The sequence below is a fragment of the Electrona antarctica genome (assembly GCF_951216825.1).
Source record: "Electrona antarctica genome assembly, chromosome: 9".
Classification (NCBI taxonomy): Eukaryota; Metazoa; Chordata; class Actinopteri; order Myctophiformes; family Myctophidae; genus Electrona; species Electrona antarctica.
In genome coordinates, this window is record NC_136790.1 from 32,867,743 (window position 1) to 32,878,722 (window position 10,980).

Sequence of the window (10,980 nt, forward strand, 5' to 3'; positions counted from 1 at the left end):
CGTGCGTGCGTGCGTGCTTGCGTATGCATGCGTGTGTCTGTGACTGCACAAATAGCAGACCTACAAGCTCACAAGGTTTCGCAGAGCAACTCATTGAGATCTTGTAACTCTAATGTCAAGCCCTGTAATTAAGCCCTTATATGTCTCAGCTGTGGGAGAGTAAAACAGTGCTTCACTATGACTGGGAGATTTCAATGGGCCTGAATAGGGAAAAACCTATGCCCGAACAAATTGCTCTATCGCAAAAAGTAAAAGTCGAATGCAAATATTGTTTTCACTTTGAGTGGCCTGAGCCATTGAGGTACAACATGTGCGATGGTGGTGTTGGTACGATCGAAAATGTGGTTATAAGAGCGAGTTAAGAATTGTCTTCACGATACTTTCCTCGTAAGAATTATACAATGGAGGTCAATGGGCAGCTTGACTGTATTTGTGTCACTTAAAAGGCCGTAGTTCACATTCTGTATGTATCTGTGCTTTGGTGGTTACATTGTGTGAAAGAGGACATGTGTGGCTACAAAATGACCAAAGAACATCCATGTAAAGTGAATATTTTGGCCGGGACGACAATTTGTTTGGTAAATTTCCAAGGAAAGAATTTCAGTTTCCACACTCTACTCAAGGAGGCCCCACACTCTAAGGGGACACTGATTACGCGAAACGGCCTGCGATTGAACTGCGATTTCGGAAAAACCGTGTAACATATTCGAATACGGTTTGAACCACGAAAAAGTCCACAGTCGTGTGAGCTAGCTAAAGTTTAAATCACGTTTCTACGACAAAGTATGCCAGAGTAATGAGGGTGCAAAAGTGAGGTGGATTTAGAGATTGCATCCCATACATTGTCTATGAGAGAAACATTTTATAAATAAAGTTAAATATTTTAAAAAGTATAAACATTTTCAAAAAAACGTTTTCACCAATGAAAATTCAAAGATAGATGAACATTTTAAAGTTTGAATGGAGTTTCAAAGTGAAAGTATGACAGAGTAATAAGAGCACAAAAAAGTCAACTGTGAAAAATGGGACGTTTCTCCCATCGACTCTCATTATAAAGAATGTAAAAAAAAGTTTAAAAGTTTAAAAGTTAAAAAAGTATAAACAATTGTAAAAATAAAAATACAAGCATAAATAACTGCAGAGAGCTGAACAGTTTGAAGTTTGAACTAAATTTCTAGCATAAAGTGTGTGAAAGTAGTAGGAGGACGAAAAAAGGGCGGAAATTGGAATAAAGAAGAAGTATAAATATAAACTGGCAATAACTAGTGTGTGCTCGCTGTTGCGAGCCCACAAATATAAACTGGCAATAACTAGTGTGTGCTCGCTGTTGCGAGCCCACAAATATAAACTGGCAATAACTAGTGTGTGCTCGCTGTTGCGAGCCCACAATAAATATAAACTGGCAATAACTAGTGTGTGCTCGCTGTTGCGAGCCCACAATAATAAGTATAAAGTGTTCCAATTACAATAGTCTGGTTGCCCCGTTAGGGCAACCACACTAATTACTGAGGCAGATGATACAAACATGTTTATTGTAGAGGGAGCGAGGGTACAATGCCACAACAGATGGACATGTGCCGTCATGACAGAGGCAGTGTGAATGTGACTGATTGATCCTGTATATTGATTAGATCGATGCATAACAGGTGTCTTCACACCCAGCAGTCTAATTAGTTTGACTCTGGCCAGATGTGACTGATAAAATCAGCTGTCACAATGATCACAATACAGTATTAAGCATGCCCCAATTCAGAACAAATGACACTTAACAAACCAGGAACAACAGTGTCCATGTCAAGGGCCCCCTAAATAGCCTTGACCTCTGGCTTGACTTTTCTAGGGTAAACAAAAAGACAATTAGTCAGAACTCTCCTCAAAGTAAAATGAAGTTAATGAACAGAAGACAAATATTGACTGATAATCCAATGAGAACAGAACCGGTTGCCTTCAATACGATTCAACTCCTAAGAGACCTTTCCTAAAACAGTCCTCACCAACTGTGCAGGATTAATCTCTCAAAACCATCATTGCTCTGTCCCAGCCGTTGCAATCTGATGGATGTATTAGCTGAAACCTTGTATCTCCATATTTAAACCTTTTATGCTTTCTTTGGGAAAATGAATACTCTGCTTCGCAAGAAAGTAGTAAAAATATATTATCTACAAGCTCACTATGCATCACATCGTGACATGTTGTGAGCTTGTAGATCAGCTATTTTCACCACTTAAGGTAAAAAAAATCACACCCGTGTGAACTGAGTGGTGTAAGGTCTTATATAGACTGATCAGCTGTGGTCTGACGTAATGTCTGACGTAATGAAATCACACCTGTGTGAACTGGGTGACCATAGCAACCATGCTCATTTTTTTTGGTACGGACAGACACGTAAACTAACAAAGCCAGTTTACACCACTCAAAAATGGGTTTTTTGGGCATACATGGTTTCCACCAGACAGCAACGACTTCTATCTCCAGGTCACTTATCTACACAAAGATAAAATCAAGTCACAAGGCAATCGGTGTGACTGTTGAGAAATAGTATATCCTGTATTGGCAGAAAAGGTACAGGTGTACTTTCACACAATGTGGACGGCAAATCAAAAGGTGAAAAGGAGGTGATAATTCCTTATTTTATTTATAGTATTGGTGTGCTGCTTTTCCCTAAAGGGAACATTGAACTGTACAATATAACAGGAATTTTATAAAGCTCTCCAGTGGAACTAACTTTCTGAAAAAAACAAAAGAGCAAGTTCAATGCAAAATAAAAGAAATGGAATACATATTAAACAGTCTCCTGTTCTCTTGGCTCCACGTTATCATCAGGCTTGGACTCATCCTTTTGAAGAGCGTCTTCAGTTTGAGGAGGGTCTTCGCTTTGAGGAGGGTCTTCGTTTTGAGGAGGGTCTTCGCTTTGAGGGTCTTCGTTTTGAGGAGGGTCTTCGTTTTGAGGAGGGTCTTCGCTTTGAGGGTCTTCGTTTTGAGGAGGGTCTTCGCTTTGAGGAGGGTCTTCGTTTTGTCTTTTAAGAGGAATAATGTAGATCCCATTCTTTGCTTCTTTCAATCTCCACCACCTGCCCAACCTTGAAGAAATGCAAAGAACACACACATCAGAGAGAAAGAGAGGCACAGCGATACAGAGAGAGAGGGCGAGAAAGAAGTCTGTCTGTTGGCAACCAAACACTGAGGATGTTATGCATGCTGATGCATTAGATTAGAGCTTCATTAAAACAAATATATATATACAGTATATTATTTTTTAACAATACCAAAATAAAACGCAATTTCAAATCTAAAGCAATTACACCATGCAGCTCTGGAGATCCACGTCGAAACTGCATCACAGAGCTGTGTGGGCAGGCGATGAGCGTCATAGATGACATATCCATGATGTATGCATTGCTATTAAAATGTATATGTGTGTAATTATGTATCAGCAACAAAAAAATGCCTTCGAGTACAATCCCATAGCATAGTGCCATCATGTACTGTAGCTTCTATTTGAGCATAACATTCTCTGCCATTTTTCATATTAACCTCTAGGGGGGGAATAAGGCAAATTAATAATCCTTCTGTACTGTTAGAATGTACTAATGTAGTGATAATTAATAGGGATTCAGTTCCCATGTAGTGCCTTGTAAAATGTCGCTATGAAATTTTAATCCAATCAAAACGAATACGGGCAGCGATTATATGAAATAAATATTTTATGCATTGAATACAACATAATGTATCTGCTTAAAAGAAAGCTTCATAACAACTTTATAATACAATACCAATTGAGTCTGTCATAACATGCTGTCAATATGCCAACTATGGAAGACATAACAATTACAAAACAATTGAATCTTCACAATAATCCATTGATTGAACTTGAATCCATTGATAATCACAAATTGGAAATTGGGATTGATATTCTATGTCAATCTGTTGTCAATCTACGCGCCGGATGGCCCGCCCAGTACCGGCAAAGTAGTTCTGGAGCAGCGGATTGTGTGTCCCTGATCGAGGGTAGCTACTGGGACGTAAATCGGGACTTGATCACCCCCCGGCTGGGTCACCCGAGTGAGGGGTAGGATGTTGAGACCCGAAACCCAGATGACCGTGGGATACATCACTGAGGTCCCAGGTGCATCCTTGCGATGTTTGTTAGTTCTTTGTTTGTTACTAAACATGATTAGCCTAGTGTGCAACACACTGCCTATAAACAGTAGGCTAATCATACCATTAAAAGTCTCCTATGGCTTAATAGTGCCATCTAGTGGCTATCTATGTGTCATTGACACATGCAATGCACCATCAATGACATGAACACTATTCTGCCCCTATTCTGGGCCTGTCATAATAGGTGAGCAATGCATTCAGCAACAATAGCTGATCTACAAGCTCACAACAAGTTACAACACGGAAAGTTGTTAAGCTTGTAGATTTGATGTAGAGGGAAAAGGGAGAGGGACAGGAATAGATCTGGGGACCCCGGTCAAGTGGACAGGATTTAAGTGGATACAACTATTTCAGAACCACCAATAACAGTCATATTTAAAATGTGTTTAAAATAATAAACTAAATAAAGTGCCCCTTGGGGCACAAGTCTCCACCAGGGCAGGTCAGGTTGTGACCTTTTACCCAGCCAACATTGAAACATATCTTAATTACGTCACCATCAACAGCCAATTAGGGGTATGGATACCACTTTTGGTCCAGGCGACCACAATACTTGCATGCTCTAATTGCACACGTAATAAACATAACGTGCCAAGCACATGTTTGAGCCCATATCCATTACTCCATTTACCTGTGCTCTTGTCCCACACCTGCCACCAGGAACTGACCAGAGCTTGAAAACTTCAGGCTGTTGACAAAGCCCGTCTGGGATAATGAGGAGAGACACACAAAATGAGAGTGCTTCAGGAATTAAAAATGTTAGCATTTCACAGAGTGAAAATTCAAGAATCAATTCGTTCCCGGGTAAAATTCAGAACCAGGTTAACATGGCTGGCAAAGTATGCAGCATCTTTTCTTTTTAGTAGCCGAAAGGGGGTCAAAACGAGGTGCTTACTCACCACTGGTATGCTGAAGAGAGGCTTCAACCCTTTGAAGCCCTGGCCACACTTCCACAGTTGCACCTTTGAGTTGTGGGAACCTGAAGACAGAATCATTGTCAATTTTGAAATATGAACTTTAAGTGGACAAGGGGCTTTAACCACATGAACCCTAGCAACCCTATTCTGGCCATGTCATAATAGGCGAGAATTTGGCCAAAATGAGCAAATGTTCAGCACAACTAGCCAATCAACAAGCTCATACTGTTTTGCGTTATGCCACAACAAAGCAAAATTAAGAAAAAAAATTTCAGGGAGTTACTTCCTGGGCCAGCTTGAATAAGAAAGTTGGCACAAATCAGGTTCAGTGGTTTGTGATATTAGCCCTGGACTCAGACTCAGGGGCACTTAGGGGCTCTTTGCCATCCTTAAAGATTTTGTGTGACCATTTTGCATAGATAGAATGTGAGCATGTGCCATGTCTACAGTCAGGTTACACAGTCAAGTTAGTCAATGAATTAATGTAAAGTGAAAAACATGGTGTATCTTCTTGTTGTTACTCTCCCACACAACATAGACATGCTATGTTGTGTGCTGCCCATGTTTGTTTAGAAAATGACTCTCACAGCTAGAACCACCTGAGGCGACTGTGTCAGAGTTGTGAAGCGCTGCTACCGATGACACCCAATGAGGCTGCTCCAGCCCCACCTCGCCTTGGCACCCGTGGGCCTGCTTCACAGTTCCCAAGGGCTTCTTCTTGTTGACACTCCAAAGAGACAGAGAGCTGTGAAACAAAGTAACTAAACATAAGTAAGTAGCCTTGAGAACCGCTGGTTCAAGTAACTACACATAAGTTCCCGTGCCATGTAACCCATAGGATTAGGAGCCTATCTTCTGTTTGATGTAAAAGTACACTGCCTGGACATGGCGCTAGTATGTCATATGATGTACAAGCACAGCCCCTGGACATGACGCTAGTATGTCATATGATGTACAAGCACAGCCCCTGGGCATGGCGCTAGTATGTCATATGATGTACAAGCACAGCCCCTGGACATGACGCTAGTATGTCATATGATGTACAAGCACAGCCCCTGGGCATGACGCTAGTATGTCATATGATGTACAAGCACAGCCCCTGGGCATGACGCTAGTATGTCATATGATGTACAAGCACAGCCCCTGGACATGACGCTAGTATGTCATATGATGTACAAGCACAGCCCCTGGGCATGACGCTAGTATGTCATATGATGTACAAGCACAGCCCCTGGACATAAATGGTAAATGGTGCATTTATATAGCGCCTTTATCCAAGGCGCTTTACATAGATTGTGCATTACATTCACCTATTCACACACACATTCATACACCGATTGCAGCGGAAGCCATGCAAGGTACCAACCAGCACATCGGGAGCAATTTGGGGTTCAGTGTCTTGCCCAAGGACACTTCGACATGTAGACAGGAGGAGCCGGGATTCGAACCGCCAACCCATGGATCATTGGACGACCTGCTCTACCTCCTGAGCCACAGCCGCCCCTAGTATGTCATATGATGTACAAGCACAGCCCCTGGACATGACGCTAGTATGTCATATGATGTACAAGCACAGCCCCTGGACATGACGCTAGTATGTCATATGATGTACAAGCACAGCCCCTGGACATGACGCTAGTATGTCATATGATGTACAAGCACAGCCCCTGGACATGACGCTAGTATGTCATATGATGTACAAGCACAGCCCCTGGACATGACGCTAGTATGTCATATGATGTACAAGCACAGCCCCTGGGCATGGCGCTAGTATGTGTCACAGGGACTTACTCACAATACGACCCTTGATGCTGAGTGCCAAGCAGGCAGGCAGTGTGTTGGCCAGGGGCTGAATCCCTAACACTTTAACCATAAGGCCACTGAGCTGGTAGTGAGTTGTACCTGGTGAAAACAAACTTGCTATTGGGCGATACAGTGGAAGACTTACCCGTCATCTGCTCCGGTTATCATGTGTTCCTCGTTGATGAGCTGGATACAGTCAATTGAGCCACTGGAAATGATCAAAGCGGAGGCAGTTACAATACTAGGCAAGCCAATTAAAAGACTAATTATGTCATAGTCAAGGTTTATTCTGAAATAAGTGGTGGACAGATTGTGGACTCTGCTCTCCACCCACACTAAACAGTAAAGTTACTCACTCGTGGCCATTAAACACCAGCTGAGACTCTTCTGCGATCTTCCACACCCTCACAGTTCTGTCTCTCCCACCTGAAGTCACACAGCGCTCACGACTCAGGCAGTCCAGTCCAGTGATGACATCTTGGTGGCCAAACCTACACACATTCACAATGATAAACCAGTGATTCTCAAACTTTCTCAAGGACCCCTAGTTTGATTTGCTCATAACTGGGAGTGTAAAAGATGAAAATGTGGTTCTATCCATCATTAAGCTGGTGACCCCCTAGAACCCCCTCAAGGAACCTTGGGCTGGGCATCCCGGGACCCCACTTTGAGAAGCACTGTGATAGACATGCATTCCCAATTTAGACAAATTCACCTGGGGGCATAAAACAACATCCAAGGCTACTAAATTGTAGCCTCGGAAACCCAGACGTTTACTAAATTGTGACCTTGATGTTTTCAAGCCAAAATAATAATCTCTTCGGGAGCCAACTGATAATTCCCACTGGGTTCCATGACAATATGGCCATTCACCCTTAAGTAATTTAGCTAACCTTTTAAATCATCAAAATGTTTATCATCTCATCTCGTGTATTGATAATTCCCTCCTAGTGTCGTGAACATTTGTCATACAGTTATCAAACGAACACACAGACAGGACAGATTACCACTGCCACACATTTCTGCGGGAAGAGTAATCACATTATCACGGTCAAAGGAAATGGTGCGCAGGTACTCACAGAGTTTCCACGTAGGCATTCTCATCCACGTTCCACACCTTGACCGATCGATCATGAGACGCACTGTACAGATCATGAGTTCCCCTCCTGAACGAAAGACCCTGAATTAAAGTTGTTGAGGATTCACAAGAGGATGTTTCAGATAGTACACAAGACAATGTGATTGAATGCATACGATACTCTATGGAGAGAGAGATTTTTTAGATTCTAGTCTACACAAGACAATATGGTCAACAGAGACTATAGGCCGTGGCCACACGTGCAAAGGAACTCTGAATCGCTACTGCTTACAGTATGAGAGTTGACAAAAACGCTAAACACAGCTTACATTTGGGAAAAGTGAAGACAGGCTGTTACCGTCTTTGCTAATGTTCAATGTCTGTGTACAAGTTCAGATCAATTACTCATGAGGGAGAAAAATGCTGATCAGACAGAATGATACAGAGGTTATTTAAATATATGTAACATAGACAGAGAGAGAGACTTTTCAATGTGTGACACCTTAGCGGGGAGAGAAGAGAGAGACTTTTCAGCGTGTTAATGTGATTAGCGGGTCTTACCGACACAGGACCACGGTGTCCTGTGAACTTATATAGGTGTTTACACGTTGCTGCCTCCCAAATCATAATCAACTTGTTCATGTCTCCAGTGGCCTAAAAGGATTGAAATAGAGTAGATGTTGCTATCATTACATACGTCACATGTAACTGTACAATGAACAATGACCGTACCGAGCACTAGTAACTCACCAGGTATTTTCCATCTGATGAAATGGATATACAGAGGACATGGGCCGTGTGTCCAACGTGGCGAGCTTCTGTACCCTTCCGTCCACCGGCGATTGTGTGCAGTTTCTTACCACTCCCTACATCCCCTGAGAAACAGCATGATAGGGGATGGTCAACGATCAGAGGAATAGTCTTCCACTATGTACAGTACAAAAAGGACAAGACCACTTTAGGTCTTAACGGCAAATGTAGCCGATCTATTTAGCTACCATCGCTACTTTCGCACATGTGGTTACGGTGAATACTGACATTTAATAATGGAGCAGTCTTTAGCAGCAGAGAAGATGTACTTGTCATCAGGTGAGATGACCAGACACGTCACTGGCAGTTTGTGCCCTCTCAACATACGGATCTCAGAGGCATCGGGGGCCAGTAGCTGAAATGTCAGAACAAAACAGTCCGATTTAAAAGGGTGTCGTTATGTCACTGGTTTGAATTCACAGTCATTCAGATTAACCAACAGTCCTATTAGCTTTACTAATCAATCAATCTTAAATAAATAATAAATAAATAATTAATTTAGACAATGAACAAAGGCGAGGGAAGACACACTCACATCTTTGGCAATGAGTCGCTGCAGCTTTCCTTTCTGCTCAAGCTGTAGGGTCAGATCAAAAATCAATATTACATTATCATCAACACCACAAACAATGATAACAGCACATACAGATGAAAGCTCATTACAAAACAAAGTAATTCTTACAACTTCATCCTGAAGTCTTCCAGCAATTAAGTCATCCTGAAAGTCATCCTCTTCTGCTTTATTTTCCTCTGTTCAACAAAGATGCATACTTTATTTGATAATGACCACAACTGGTATTATGATTTCGTCACGTTGATGGTTAATACTGAATGGTTAACGGTGCAGACCATGAGACTCACCCTCGTCCTTTAATTGATCAAGATACAGTTTAGCTAATCTAAGTTTCTTCTCCTGTGGCGTTTCATCATATTCAATCTCATCTTTCGACGGCCTCTTCTTTTGCACTGCTGAGCTGTTGAGTAAGAAGTACAAAAACATTATTTAATATATCTTTTAGTAGACCGGTCAGATCCATATCAGTGAGAACAATCAGTTCTAGCCCTAGAATGGCTGTGATATTACATTTGTTTGTACATTTGATTTTGTTTCATATCCATGATGATGAGTCCCAAGATGAAGATGACAAGAGCTGACCCCAAATCGCAACAATCAATAATTGGGTGAGTACACAGTATTTAACCTATAGGTTAAATACTGGGCATTCTAACCTGGAGGGCATGTGATGGGAGTGATCTACAGTATAGCTCTCTGTGTTTGTTTGTTTGTTTGTTTGTGTGTTTGTGTGCACCTCTCTGTCTCTGAGTCACTGGAAATCTCTTCGTTGTATTTGGCCTTCATTTTCTTCACTTGTCCTTTACTAATAGTTCCTGCGCCTCCATTGATCTGTAACAATATCATAAATAAATAGATAGATAGATAGATAGATAGATAGATAGATAGATAGATAGTCAGTTGTCAAAATGCTCAATAAAATCCAGTAGTCAGTAGGTTTGATACCAAGACAGAACGCCTACTTGGCCAGGAGAGATTATTGCACTTATAAGCTTCAGGCAGTACTACTTGTCCACCAGAAGGTGACGTCCTACCCGACACAATGGTCTACATTTGCCAATGAAAGAGTAGTAGTATCATACAGAATGGTTAAAGCAGTGGTTCCAGTGGGGTCCAGGCCCAGGGACCCTCAGGGTGGGGGGTTCCTTGAAATCAAAACGTTTGAGGACCACATGTTTTTTTTAACTAACGCGTCATTCATTGAAGCAATTTAAGTTCTCTATTACTGTTTTAATGTCTGCAATGTTCTTACTGGGGAAGTTTAGCTAGGCAACACGACTGATAGTGAAAAGTGACCATTTGGAAAGACAACGTCAAACGTGTAGAATGAAGTATTGTTACAACTACTTACCACAAGTATCTTGATAACGTTAAGCTTACCTTTCTTTTTTTCGTTTGCTTTGCATCGCTTCCTTTTTGCGAAAGCTTCGGGTTGTCCTTCTTCTTCATAAAGAAAGAAGACATGACGAAAAATACAAGTCGACACGTCTAGATAATAAAGGTTTTTTTAAGGACGTGTTTCGCGATTTAAAGTCAACATTTATCCCACATGGGTTTTCTCCTCAACCACACATGAGCTCTGAAACCCCGCCCCCGCTGTATAAAGGTGGTTAGTGATTGGACGATACAGCCCATGT

General features: G+C 41.8%; 1 protein-coding gene and 1 long non-coding RNA gene across 3 annotated transcripts in view; one reads left to right on the top strand and one right to left on the bottom strand.

Annotated features, from left to right (window-relative positions):
- Positions 1-2,724, top strand: part of LOC306928900 — a 32,651-nt gene extending 29,927 nt beyond the window's left edge. The window contains exon 2 of the long non-coding RNA XR_013790728.1: positions 1,511-2,724. This is a non-coding gene — a long non-coding RNA (uncharacterized lncRNA). The remainder of the gene's footprint in view (positions 1-1,510) is intronic.
- On the bottom strand, positions 2,598-10,934 carry rrp9 (ribosomal RNA processing 9, U3 small nucleolar RNA binding protein). Of its 2 annotated transcripts, none has more exons than XM_079509196.1 (15): positions 10,724-10,934; positions 10,080-10,174; positions 9,631-9,743; positions 9,452-9,519; positions 9,305-9,346; positions 8,998-9,124; positions 8,710-8,834; positions 8,521-8,613; positions 7,961-8,061; positions 7,238-7,372; positions 7,027-7,089; positions 5,666-5,823; positions 5,061-5,140; positions 4,793-4,866; positions 2,598-3,080 (listed from the first exon to the last, which is right to left on the bottom strand). In XM_079509196.1, exons 1-15 carry the CDS (start codon positions 10,805-10,807, stop codon positions 2,783-2,785), a joined length of 1,656 nt encoding a protein of 551 aa, XP_079365322.1. In that variant the 5' UTR covers positions 10,808-10,934; the 3' UTR covers positions 2,598-2,782. The 2 variants fall into 2 exon arrangements, with proteins under 2 accessions (XP_079365322.1, XP_079365323.1); XM_079509197.1 differs by having other exon boundaries at positions 5,678-5,823; positions 10,724-10,930.
- Between the last annotated feature and the right edge of the window lie 46 nt (positions 10,935-10,980).